The 12,775-nt window shown below is 44.7% G+C and overlaps 1 protein-coding gene across 1 annotated transcript in view; it reads left to right on the forward strand.

Moving 5' to 3' along the window:
* The window catches only part of CNPY1 (canopy FGF signaling regulator 1), a 57,206-nt gene that overhangs the window by 20,484 nt on the left and 23,947 nt on the right, over positions 1-12,775 (forward strand). Inside the window, exon 3 of the mRNA XM_083580069.1 lies at positions 2,518-2,633. Within this exon, the coding sequence (XP_083436195.1) occupies positions 2,518-2,633 (116 nt within the window). The remainder of the gene's footprint in view (positions 1-2,517; positions 2,634-12,775) is intronic.

A 12,775-nucleotide genomic window follows, 5' to 3' on the forward strand; every position in this document is an offset into this window, starting at 1 on the left:
TCGATAGATCCAACCATCCCTGGCTGACCATCACCTCCATGGGACAAACAGCACCTTTGGGTGCTAGTGGATTAAAAACCACTTCTGCTGTGCTACTTCCCTGAAGTTACTTGCTTCCCCTGACTGCTTTGCATTTAGAAAGAAACTTCAAAAGCCATGGCAGACAGAATCCCAGCTGGCCCCTGTCCTGTCTTCTTTGGCCCTTAAACCAGAAGAAGCAGGCGGGGCAAATAAATTGTAAATACCTTTTTTAAAAGCAAACAAACACGAATAAATAGTGAGTGGGACTTTTTATCTGCCTCTGCATTCAGCACACAAAGTCCCCAGGTGCTGCCATCACAGGCCTGAGCAGCGGTAAAAATGTTGGCTTCTCTCAATGTGCATCATCAAGCCCTTGAATGAAATGGCTGTCGTCATCTGTGCTGTAGACTTTTCAGATGCTGCGCATGAGACTATTCTCATGCTCATAGCTTCTTTCCAAGAATTATTCTCAGGAGGAGGTACTGTGGAGACACCCAGGCCCAGCTATATATTAATATTTTATAGTCTCAAAGTGTTATTCTCTCTGTGTGTGTCTGCATATAGTTTGGAATGCACTTTCCATGTAAACAACTCTCTTAATATTTCATCCCCCTCCTTCCTCCCCCCCCAACGCATTCTACGGGCAATTTTTTTTATGATATGCAAATACATGATGGAATAGCCTGGGAAAAGATGCACCACCTCTGTACTGAGGCTTGGAGTGGGAGAGACCCCAATTTCGAAGGATTATCCGTTGCGGGGGAGGGGATGTTAAAGACCATGCATTTAAAGGAATTATTGAGTGCACCATTCCACAATGGAATTATCCACCCTTCCTCTGGGTGCAGCTGAATCTTTTCCAGCATAGCCCTGGGAGCTGTAAAAATAAATGTTTTGGCTGATCCAAACACTGGATTCGGTGCCTTGGTGTGCTATTTCATGGGCAGAATTGGCCATAAAGCCGGGTTTGCATGCCTGGCGGTGCTTCTTTCGCTTCTTAATTCTAACTTCTGCATTAGGCTTTTGTTTAAACGGGGATGACAAATGATGAAGAGAGTCCATAGTCCTTAACATCCTTAACACCTGTGAGTCCGCAGCTTGCTGGCAACCCCCACGATATTGTATTTCTCCTACAGCCACAGCTGGCAGAGGTATCTTGTTTTGTGAGAATTTCATTCCTCCTTTTTATGTCTTTAAAAACACACACACACACATAGAGGGATATATTTCTTACCCCTATAATTTTTTCAGAAAACTCTGGATATATGTTCTGTGTCTAAAAAGTGAATTTTCAATATTGCTGGCAAGTGGGAGAGAAAGGTGGTCATTCACTATTGTTTATCCCCAACACCTGGTCATTGCTGGGATGGTGCCTCTGACTGGGGAACTTGGAGGCAGATCATGTTAAGAGCTTCGCAAAGTAAAATAAAATAAAAGAAGCCTTCAGTTGTGCCTGGAAACGACTTAGTAGCTAATTCAGTTCATTCAAAACTGGGGAGATATTCTAGAAACGTATCAAACATAAGGACATAGCATACCCTCCAACATTTCTCCGATGAAAAGAGGGATGTCGTATTCCATAAGAATTTTGACTGTATTCCATCTGACTGTGTTGCCCCAGCCACTCTGGGCTGCTTCCAGCATATATAAAACCATTAAACATTTTTTTAAAAACCTCCCTATACAGCATGGGTATGCAAACTAAGGCCTGGGGGCCAGATCCGGCCTAATTGCCTTCTAAATCCGGCCCGTGGATGGTCCAGGAATCAGCGTGTTTTTACATGAGTAGAATGTGTCCTTTTACTTAAAATGCATCTCTGGGTTGTTTGGGGAGCCTGCCTCGTGTTTCTACATGAGTAGAATGTGTGCTTTGGACTTTGGACATGCCTGTAAATCTCTCCTTAAGAAGGCAAAGAAGTTCAATTCTAGTGGAGAAGTTTCTGTTCCTAACATTTGAGCAATGCTGGCACAATGTGATAATTTTCAGATGGTCTGATTACAATAGTGGGTGCCTACATAGCTTGTGGTCTATCAAGGCAAATGCAGCCAATCACACTTGTATTATAGGGCTGTTTACTTGACAACCTCCCTCCTTTCATGGTGCCAGACATGCAACAAACCCCTAATAGACACAAATAGGTGGTCACTGTTAGAGCCGTCCAGGGTCAGGGTTGTAAGCCACCGTCCAGTTAGAAGGGCCAGAGGTGAGTATATAGTCCAGATACAGCTGGACTCAAGGTCCAGGGCAGTCCACAAACATCAGAGGGGCCTGAGACAGGTACACAGACAAGGCTAGCTAGAAGATCGGGTCCCAAAGGGAAGGGACTGCTTAAAGAAGAAGGAACTGTCCAGGATAGATGAGCAAGAACAGGAAACTTCTGTTTGGATAGACCTTGTTCCTCTGCAAAAATGTACATGCTATATTTTTACTACTGCAGTTTCCACAGTGCTAATGATGTGTCCTTTTCGTATGTATGTTTCTGTTTCCCACCCCAGCATGCAAGGCCCTTGCTGATGAGCTGGCCTACGACATCAAGAAAATAGGTCCAAAGAGGACTGTGAATTCGGGGACATTTCGGCTCAACCCTGATGGCACGAGAGGAAAGAAAAAGGTAAGAGGGAGAGACACGGAGGTACGTAATAATTGCCAGCATGTGCAATTACCAACCACTTACCCAAACAGCGGTTGGTCTCTTAATCTTCTAACCTTTTCCTTGGTAAGACCAGCAGCCAGTAAATTGCTTCTCTTTCCTCTGGGAGCCAAAGTAATCTATGAGCTTGAAATTGAGGTATTTTTTCCAGGACCTTTTATTTTTGGAGGTGGGCTTTTAAATGTTGAGAGGGTAGTATTGTTCCATTGCTAGACCGTTTCTTTTTTCTTTTTTAATATAGACAATCAGAACCATACAAGGCACTGAGAGAGTGTGTGGAGGAGGGATGAGATGGAGTAGAAGTCTCTACTCAAAGTCAGCTCTCATGGGCAGTTTTCCCCAGTCATGAGAGTCTTAAGATCTTATCCCTGGGCAATTTGTTCAATTTATTCTGCTCACCATGAATGTCTTCTGTTCATGCACCTCTTGAAGAACATTGGTTCAGAACTGGAAGCAAGGCCCCAAATTTGTCCCAGTGGGCAAGCGGGTTATGACCGGTTTATAAAATGAGTTGCAAATGGCTGGTTCATTTCAGTTTGTGAAAGATGTAAGAATAGCAACAATATCAAAGGAAATCAAAAGAAAATGATGCATGGCACATCATAACATTTTTGTTGACACAAGCCTAATCAGACATGGAGACTGTTTACGTGTGTGTGTGTGTGTGTGTGTGTGTGTGTGTGTATTCTTTATTGAAAGATAAAAAGTAATGTGTATATAATTGTAAGTGCACAGGGTAAAATAAGACATGAAAAGGGGGGGGCAGAGAAAAAGGAAAAGGGGGGAAGAAATGACACCCATATACAATACAAAACAAAAACAGGACTTATAAATATTGCAAGATTGTTATTTAACCTATTACAGTGTTTATAGAAATGAATTCCAAATATCAGTTTTCGCTTATCACTGATTTTAATTATTATTCAAATGTTTAAAATAGTTATATTGTTTCATTCTTTTGGTAAACTGCTTGAGGTTTTGTTTTGCTTTTTTTTTTACAGTCAAGTGGTATATAAATTTTATGAAATAAATAAATACAGTGCCAGATCTACAAATTTTGCCTTAGGAAGCAAAGGCCTGCCTTGATGTCCCTCACTCAGCTGCTGAGAGCAGTTGCCAGAGGGACAGGAGATGAAGGCAATAAAGTCTTACTCCTCTTTGTGTCCCATGATGTCATGGACTGGTTGGACACAAAGGAATGGTGGGAGGAACCAGCTGGGGAACTACCAAGGGAAGAAGGCTCAGAGGCAGGAGATTGGTGGTAGGACGACAGTGGTCAGAGAGAAAGGAGGGGAAAGACTGCAAAGAGGGGTTGTCAGAACCTGAAGGGGTAACAGGGCGTAGTGAGCTGGGAGTGTCTGTGGCAGACAGAAGGCAAGAATCATAGGCAGAAGTTGAAGAAGGGGAGGAGGGAGGCCAAGAGGCAGAGATGGGTCAGGCTGGTGAAGAGTCATGGATGTCTCCCCCTCCTGATGTGACAAGCTCCCCTCCCCGCTTGTCTCCCAGAACCAGAAGAGGCATAAAAAAAGGTGGAGGAGAGGTTGGCTTCAGGCAGGCACAGTCTCTGATTGCTTGGGGAAAACGCTGGAGAGGAGGGGACTTAGACTGCTGTGGAGAGGTGGGGACATTCAGTCTTGGCAACTGATTCATGGGGCAAGACCTACCAAGCATGAGCTGCTGTGCTCATTAGGCCTGACACTCAGCCAAGTGTCATCGGAGCGTGACTCCTCCTTTATGTCCCTGCTGGTTCAATGGGAATACAAAGACGGCCTCAGCCCAGTATATCTGAAGGAGCGTCTCCATCCCCATCGTTCTACCCAGACACTGAGGTCCAGCGCCAAGGGCCTTCTGGCGGTTCCCTCACTGCGAGAAGCCAGATTACAGGGAACCAGGCAGACGGCCTTCTCGGTAGTGGCACCCTCCCTGTGGAACGCCCTCCCACCAGATGTCAAAGAGAACAACAACTACCAGACTTTTAGAAGACATCTGAAGGCAGCCCTGTTTAGGGAAGCTTTTAATGTTTGATGTATTACAGTATTTTAATATTTTTTTTGAAAGCCACCCAGAGTGGCTGGGGAAACCCAGCCAGATGGGCGGGGTATAAATAATATTCTATTATTATTATTATTATTATTATTATTATTATTATTATTATTATTATTATTACAGCCAGGCCCTTATAATGATGCAAGCACTCTGTAGGCCTATGGCACATGCTTGGTGACTCCTTGGTGATATTCCTGGCCTGGTTCTTTTTATCAGAAGAGGTGGGTGGGTTTCAGACAGGGAGTCTCTCCCAGCCCTACCTGGCTATGCTGAGGACTGAGTCTGGGATCTTCTGCTCTACCCCTGAGCTATGGTCCTTCCGTAATCACCAGATGTTGTACCAGGGGCCAGAAGCTATTTAAGAAATTATCTTCTGAACTGGGGTGGCAGGGGATGGTTGACAAAAGCTAAGCATGTAGCAACTGACTCCGTGTCTGTGTGGTTGGAGTTTGGTGTGTGTATGTATACAAGCTCACATGTGGCCATCATGGAGTCATGTTGGTTAACCAAAGAAAGGTCTGATACTAACTGGCTGGAGGAGGAGGGAGGAAGTAAAACCTGAGAAAAATAATCTACAGGTAGAATAAATCAGTGGGGGAGGAATAAGTTGCCTTGCTGTCTGCCCCTCCTTTCCGCACTAGGTCAGGTAACTTATTGCAGGTCTTGTTGTTTTACTTCCAATATGGGTATAAGTTTGTGTGACATGTCTAGCAGATTATGTGTCCCCCAAAAGAGATTGCAATCCAGTATTAAGCATGCAAAAGAGCCACATGGAACTGTGTTTTTTCTCTTCTGCCCAGGACCCACCACCTACCTGTCAATCCACCGAGCCCTCTTTAAATAAATGTTTGTTTTGTTTTATTAGATTTTGTACCTGCCCATCACAGTGAGCTCCCAGGGTGTGCTATAAGAATAAAATATATACGGATAAAATAAAGGCCCAGTTTCAACATTGTATGGGGCAGACCTCCTGATAAGAGACCTACTCCTGTAGGGCACAGTGATTGATTGGACATATATAGGGCAAAGTACTCTTTGGGGTATCCTGTCCCCAAGCTGTATAGGGCTTTGCACATCAGGGCCAGCACCTTGAACTCAGCTTGATAGCTAAATGCTGACATGATGGAGAGAATTTGGATTACATCCAACCAAATTCTACTCAGAGCAGGCCTATTGAAATTAATGGAGTTACGTTGGTCATCACCACTAATGTTGTCGTCGTTTAGTCGTTTAGTCGTGTCCTACTCTTCGTCACCCCATGGACCACAGCACCCCAGGCACTCCTGTCTTCCACTGCCTCCTGCAGTTTGGTCAAACTCATGCTGGTAGCTTCGAGAACACTGTCCAACCATCTCGTCCTCTGTTGTCCCCTTCTCCTTGTGCCCTCCATCTTTCCCAACATCAGGGTCTTTTCCAGGGAGTCTTCTCTTCTCATGAGGTGACCATAGTATTGTAGGCTTAGCTTCAGGATCTGTCCTTCCAGTGAGCACTCAGGGCTGATTTCCTTAAGGGTGGATAGGTTTGATCTTCTTGCAGTCCATGGGACTCTCAAGAGTCTCCTCCAGCACCATAATTCAAAAGCATCAATTCTTCGGTGATCAGCCTTCTTTATGGTCCAGCTCTCACTTCCATACATCACTACTGGGAAAACTATAGCTTTAACTATACGGACCTTTGTTGGCAAGGTGATGTCTCTGCTTTTTAAGATGCTGTCTAGGTTTGTCATTGCTTTTCTCCCAAGAAGCAGGCGTCTTTTAATTTCGTGACTGCTGTCACCATCTGCAGTGATCATGGAGCCCAAGAAAGTGAAATCTCTCACTGCTTCCATGTCTTCCCCTTCTATTTGCCAGGAGGTGATGGGACCAGTGGCCACCATCTTCGTTTTTTTGATGTTGAGCTTCAGACCATATTTTGCGCTCTCCTCTTTCACCCTCATTAAAAGGTTCTTTAATTCCTCCTCACTTTCTGCCATCAAGGTTGTGAAACCTTTCCCTGGGCATAGTATTCTGTTTCTAGTGTTTGGGTGGGATTGCATCATGCAGGCAGGAGATGATGAAACTGAAAGCTGAGAATGAAGCTGTATCCGCAACAGGGCTAACAACATCTCTTTAAAAGAGGAAGCGTCTTCCAGCAATACATTTCATGTTGCCCAATGCCTACGTCTGTGAGATATAAGGGAAAGACAGCAGTTTGACAAATCTAGTTTCTGCCCATCTAGTCACCTCGGCCAAAGTGACATTTATGATTGTCCCCTCCAGATTCAGCATTCCTGATACGGAGATATATCATACCATCTAACCTACAAACGTCTCCTCTGACTGATGGTGGCTCTTCGGCAGATCTCTCTTTTCCATCACCTGCTCTCTGAGTCAGGAACTGAACCTGGGACTTCCTGCATTCAGAGCATGCACCCTTTTGCTGATCTATCCTTGTCCCTCTCTTCCCTCAAGAGAGAATCAGGATGAGCCTGGATATGGCAGGACAAAGGCCAGTCTATGCAACCTATCGCTCAAGTAGCATCTTTTCAAGCAATCTCATACTGTTTTGCCAATTAACTCTGCAGATTCTTTAAAGGATCTTCAGTAGTTGAGGGAAAAGATATTTTTTATTTCAACAGAATAGGACAACCTCCTTAAACAGTAACAAAAACAAAACCCCTCAAACAGTAAACCTCCTTAAACCTTCTTACACGGTAATACCAAACCCTCTACCACCAAGAAATAACCCCAAAGGAACAATTTCAAAGGAACAATTCCCCCCACCAGACCTTGACCCAAATACAACACCAGAAGCCACAGCCATCACCCTCTTCCTCCTGACCACATTGCCCTGCACTATCTGTTCCTGCCTCAACCAGGTGGGCCACCTGTGGCAATTGGGGCTCCTCATCAGGGCAAACAAGGCCCAGCAGGGCCACCCTCAAGGGCAGGAGTGCTCCTGCAAGGACTCACAGAAAGGGCGGACTGTATAAGGCCAAACCTACACCACCTCAATTTTTCCTTGTGCATTTTCCACTACACATACCACTTTTAAGTGTCATGGCTTCCCCCAGAGAATCCTGGGAACTGCACTTTGTTAAAGGCGCTGGGAGTTGTAGGGTCTCCTAACATCTCTCTCGGTAACTTTTTTCCTTTGTAATGTAACTCTTTAGAAATAATCGATGTTGATTGTGGTTCTTTCTCCCTCTCTCCTTTTTTTTTTTTGCTCTGTTTTTCCTTTTTCTTAAAAACTGTAAACCACAGCAGAAAATAAAGTGAAGGCCTTGCCGTCATGCAGCCCACCTGAGGTCAGGCCCCACCTGCTGAAGACCACTGAGCAAAACCCCTGCCTGTCAGCCTTCAGCTTCTGGGCCCATTGCACTCCCGAGTCCTCAGTCTCCTAGCACAGGAGATGTAGCAAAGGCCATCGCTGCTTGACATTCAGGGTCAAGTCGCAAATGGGTTGGCCAGTGCTTCCCACTAGTGGTGAAAGTGATTCTTCACTTTGAAGTTCAGATAAAATCCACTTGCGATGCTTGAAGGCAGTTCAGTGGTACCAATTTTAAAAATTATTTGGTGTGCTCCAGAATTGCCAGAAAGTGTTTTGTTTTTTTAAAAAAATTGTGGTTGCAGACATATAGGGATCTAACTCTATTTTTAAAATTTGTTTTTACAAGAGGCAAATGAATATTTCTCACCCCGTCCTTCACCATAAAGCCCCAAGGTGGGTTATAACAATTAAATATACAATTATAAAAACAGATTAAATCATTCTGGTGATAAAATGAGTGGATAAGACATCTTTAGCTGCTGATTCATCACAACTAAAAGCACATTTAAAGCAAAAAAAAACCCTCAAAAACCCAAGCAAACCCACATAACAGACACACATGACAGCATCCGACTGTAATGAGCTACCAAATAAAACCAGTGTAGATTAATTCAACTCAAATTTGAACAAACAGCATATTTTGTCTTCCTAGTAAGTTACTCGAAGTTGCTTAACTCTCCTAATTTATTAAACCCTTATCCCCACAGGAGGTATTCAAACAAAAACAACTGCAATTCAGACACATTTGAATCCAGGTATTTATTAAGAATAATGAACATTTGGATCTGCTGGGAAATATGAAATCCCCCCGTCACTTCAAATTCTACCACCCACGTTCTATTGCATGAGTTTCCCAAAGGGCTCACTTCAAACTTCAGCATTTTGGGGAGTGATGAGGCAAACCAACATTTTATCTTGTAGCATAAATTACTAATGCCAATATCAATTCTTTGAGTAGCAGTCCTCAAGGAAGGAGGGAGGGAATGGAATATCATGCAAGTGAGCTGAACAGGAGCACCCAATACTCTGCATCAAAACTCCTGAGGGTGGGAAGAACCCAAAACAGCTGGGGTGGGCTGAGCATGCTCAGTGGGCAAGGGGAATGCTCACTGACTGGTTGGTGGTGGTGGAATTGAGTGGCTGGAGCAGCCCTTGTCATCCTCCGTCACCGCATGAGTACTTCCTGCACCAACCACTCCACCCCCATTTCCAGTTTTCCCCGGTGTGTCCCAGTCCCAGCCACACCCCTCGCCACGATCCTCTTTCTCCTCCCCGTTGTCCTTCCGGTTCATGACAATTGTCCATTACACTTGCAGTCCATTGCAGTCCTCGTCATGCAAACATCATGCGCCTGTGGTCAGTGTATTGTGTGAACAAGCCAGAGGTGGCCATATGCAAGAGACTCCAGAACATAAGCAGAAACTTCATGGTCTGAGGCTAGGATCTACCTTTGTGAGTTACCGTATACAGTCATACCTCATATTATGTTTGCTTCGTGTTACGTTTTTTCAGGTTGCGTCCCGCGGTGACCCGGAATTACCAGAAAGGGTTACTTCTGGGTTTCCCCACTCGCATGCACAGACGCACAAAATGACGCCACGCGCATGTGCAGAAGCGGTGAATCGCAACCTGTGCGTGTGCAGACGCGCTGCTGTGGGTTGCGTTCCTTTCATGTTGCAAACAGGCCTCCGGAACGGATCCCGCTCGCAACCAGAGGTACCACTGTACTTTTAGGAACACAACTCACTCCCATGGAAAATATGATGTGGGAGTTGTAATTTTGGGCTATGACTGGATTCAACACCCCAACCCCAACCATGAATAGGGAACAGAAGTAATGCTGTTTGTGACGGTGGGTTCTGTACTTGGTCTTCATTGGGCTGTTTTGAGGGTTTTCTACCCTTAGGGCATTTCCCCTTAAATGTTGGGTGTTTTTGTTTGTTTGTTTTTGTAATTTTGTAATTTTGCAAATGGTAGAATTCTCCCAAATCTGCTAATAGGACTTTTTTTCCCAGCCAGAGCTCACTGACGGTCAGCTCTGGCCCCTCTCAGGTGGGCGCCATTGCCATTCTAGGAGAACAAGGGAGAGGTTCATGGTGTGCTCCAGCACATCTTTGTCTAGAAAAACAGCACTGCTAATAGTCCATTTCTCTTGTGCAAGCGCATCCATATTACCTATAACAGTAATGTCTCGCTCTGAATGTAACCGACCTGTGTGAAAGGACTCTATTATTTGAAAACAGAGACACCATATGTACTTTTGTTCCCTAAGAAATCCTTTAATTAAAGCATATTTTTAAAAAGAAAGAAAGAGAGGAAATGATTTGTTTGTCCATTTACCAGTGTTCTCTCCCTCTGTCCCTCCCTCTCATTGTCTCCTTCATGAAGTTGTTTTCAATGTTTAAATCAATCATTAGACTCTGTTTATTTCAGCAAAGGACTTAATTCTTCAGAGATATATGCCTGGTCCCCAAAGGCTATGATACGAACATGACCTTTGGTACCTGTAAATGTTGTGCAAGAAAGCTGCCTTTCCTGACAGCTGTGGTGATAATCCCCTTTGTCTCTCTTAAGTGATAGCTGATAAGTCCGTGCAGAATTTGTTTGCTGTATTTCTTTCTCCACAAGGTTAAATTACCCCAAAGAGGGGGGGAATGTGGAAAAATACAAGTCCGCCCCCCCAAAAAAAGAATTTATTTTGGAAGGAAGTTGAGTTATTGTTTCAATCAGGTTTAGCTAAAAGTGAGGGGGGGGGAGAGAGAGAAAAAAAAGAGGTTCACAGGCCTGCTTTTGAAAATAAAAGTCCTTTCAACAGAGAGGTTAGGAGCGAAATGTACCACAATAAGTGTTCAGAACGCAAAATGACTTTTTTTTGCCATTTTCCCCTCACAGCAATGTGTTTACCTGAATAGCTGCTGCTAGAAGAAAACACATACATTTTTTGTAAAGGGAAGGACTGTAGGAATCAAATGTCCTTGACACACATTATGTTTTAGGTGTGGTGGAAAATGCCTCTGCTGTGCTCCGCACCGGGCAAAGGTGTGTGCTGAGAAGGGTCACTTTAACTTCCTGCCTGAAGCAGCTGAGAATTAGTTCCCAAGGACTATTGTTGGGATTTTTTTAAAGACGCAGATGCATTCTGTTTTCTCAAGTGTGATAGTTTTGGAGTCCATGCCTGAAGACTTATCCTTGTTGGCGTTTTTTGGCATTCACATTTGATGGCCAGACATTCCAAATGAGAATATTGTAGCAATAAATGCGCGTCTACTCTGTGTTTGGAATCTGAGGCTCTGGCGAAGAATGCAGGTTACAGATTAGTCTTGAAGTATGCACATTATCTGCCCTCTTCCAGTTAATAGTATACATTGCAGGGTCCCCTCCTGGCTTAGAATGTGGAAGAACCCCTTTGTTGACGATTCGTATTTATGTATGTATACGGATGGGATATGTATTCTCTTTTCCACCCTGTTCTGTTCTTCCACCTGAAGCCCTTTTCCATCCATCCAGAATAGCATTAAATGACAGAGTCCACTGCACTGCACTTTATTGTATCTCTCTCTCCCTCCACCCACCCCCGGCTAGTATAGAAGGACGGATGAATGGGGTCATGCGCCAAGTCCCCTGCAGTTAACCATTATTTTTGGTGAATAAAGGATGGTTAAGGTTGAGTGGAATGTCAGCAAACCTTTCATCCCTCTTCCTTTCAGCTGTCTGTGTTCATACCCACAAGCCATACAAAGTTTCCTGGCTTGGTTTTCACATACGTGGCCAGCTGGCTCCTTCTGCATAATGCCTGCGAGTTTTCTTGGCAGGGCCGGGCACGTTTTGGACTCCATAGCTGCAGAGATTTCTACTTTGGTGCAAGTCACTTTAGGTCTGGCCTCTCTCCCCTTGTGTTTTAGAAGGCAGTGCCTGTGACCACTCATACATTATTACAGCACAGACGTTTGATTTCCAAAATAGTGTTCCCTTCAGGCTGAAGGTGGAATTGGATAGGGCAAGGCCAGGCTGAGCCTGTCAGAATTAGGCCAGTCAGGTCTGGGGTGGAGTCTACATACATACGTGTGTGTGTGTGTGTGTGTGTGTGTGTGTGTGTGTGTGAAACTGATTCTGAAGAATGCTGGTTTTCCAGTACTAGTCAGCTGCTAGAATGAAGTTTTATTTATAAAATAATGGTGGAGCATTTTAGATAAATAACACATTTCAGCTGTCTGTTTCTATCAGTGCTGCCCCAACATGGCATAAGAAGAATAAAAGGGTAAAGGGGACCCCTGATCATTAGGTCCAGTCGTGGCCGACTCTGGGGTTGCGGCGCTCATCTCGCTTTATTGGCCGAGGGAGCTGGCGTACAGCTTCCCGGTCATGTGGCCAGCATGACTAAGCCACTTCTGACGAACCAGAGCAGCGCATGGAAACACCGTTTACCTTCCCACCAGAGCGGTACCTATTTATCTACTTGCACTTTGACGTGCTTTCCAACTGCTAGGTTGGCAGGAGCAGGGACCGAGCAACGGGAGCTCACCCAGTCACGGGGATTCGAACCTCCGACCTTCTGATCTGCAAGTCCTAGGCTCTGTGGTTTAACCCACAGCGCCACCCGCGTCCCTCATAAGAAGAATGCAATGTATCAAAGGACTGGTTGCAAAAGGGATGGCACATCCCCACTGGGAGATACTGCGTTACAATTGTTGGGTATCTCTTGTACCCTTGATGTGGGTTAGTCTGTGCACTCCTTGTTCACCACATAT

This window comes from Podarcis filfolensis (genome assembly GCF_964270895.1).
Source record: "Podarcis filfolensis genome assembly, chromosome: 12".
NCBI classification, from domain to species: domain Eukaryota; kingdom Metazoa; phylum Chordata; class Lepidosauria; order Squamata; family Lacertidae; genus Podarcis; species Podarcis filfolensis.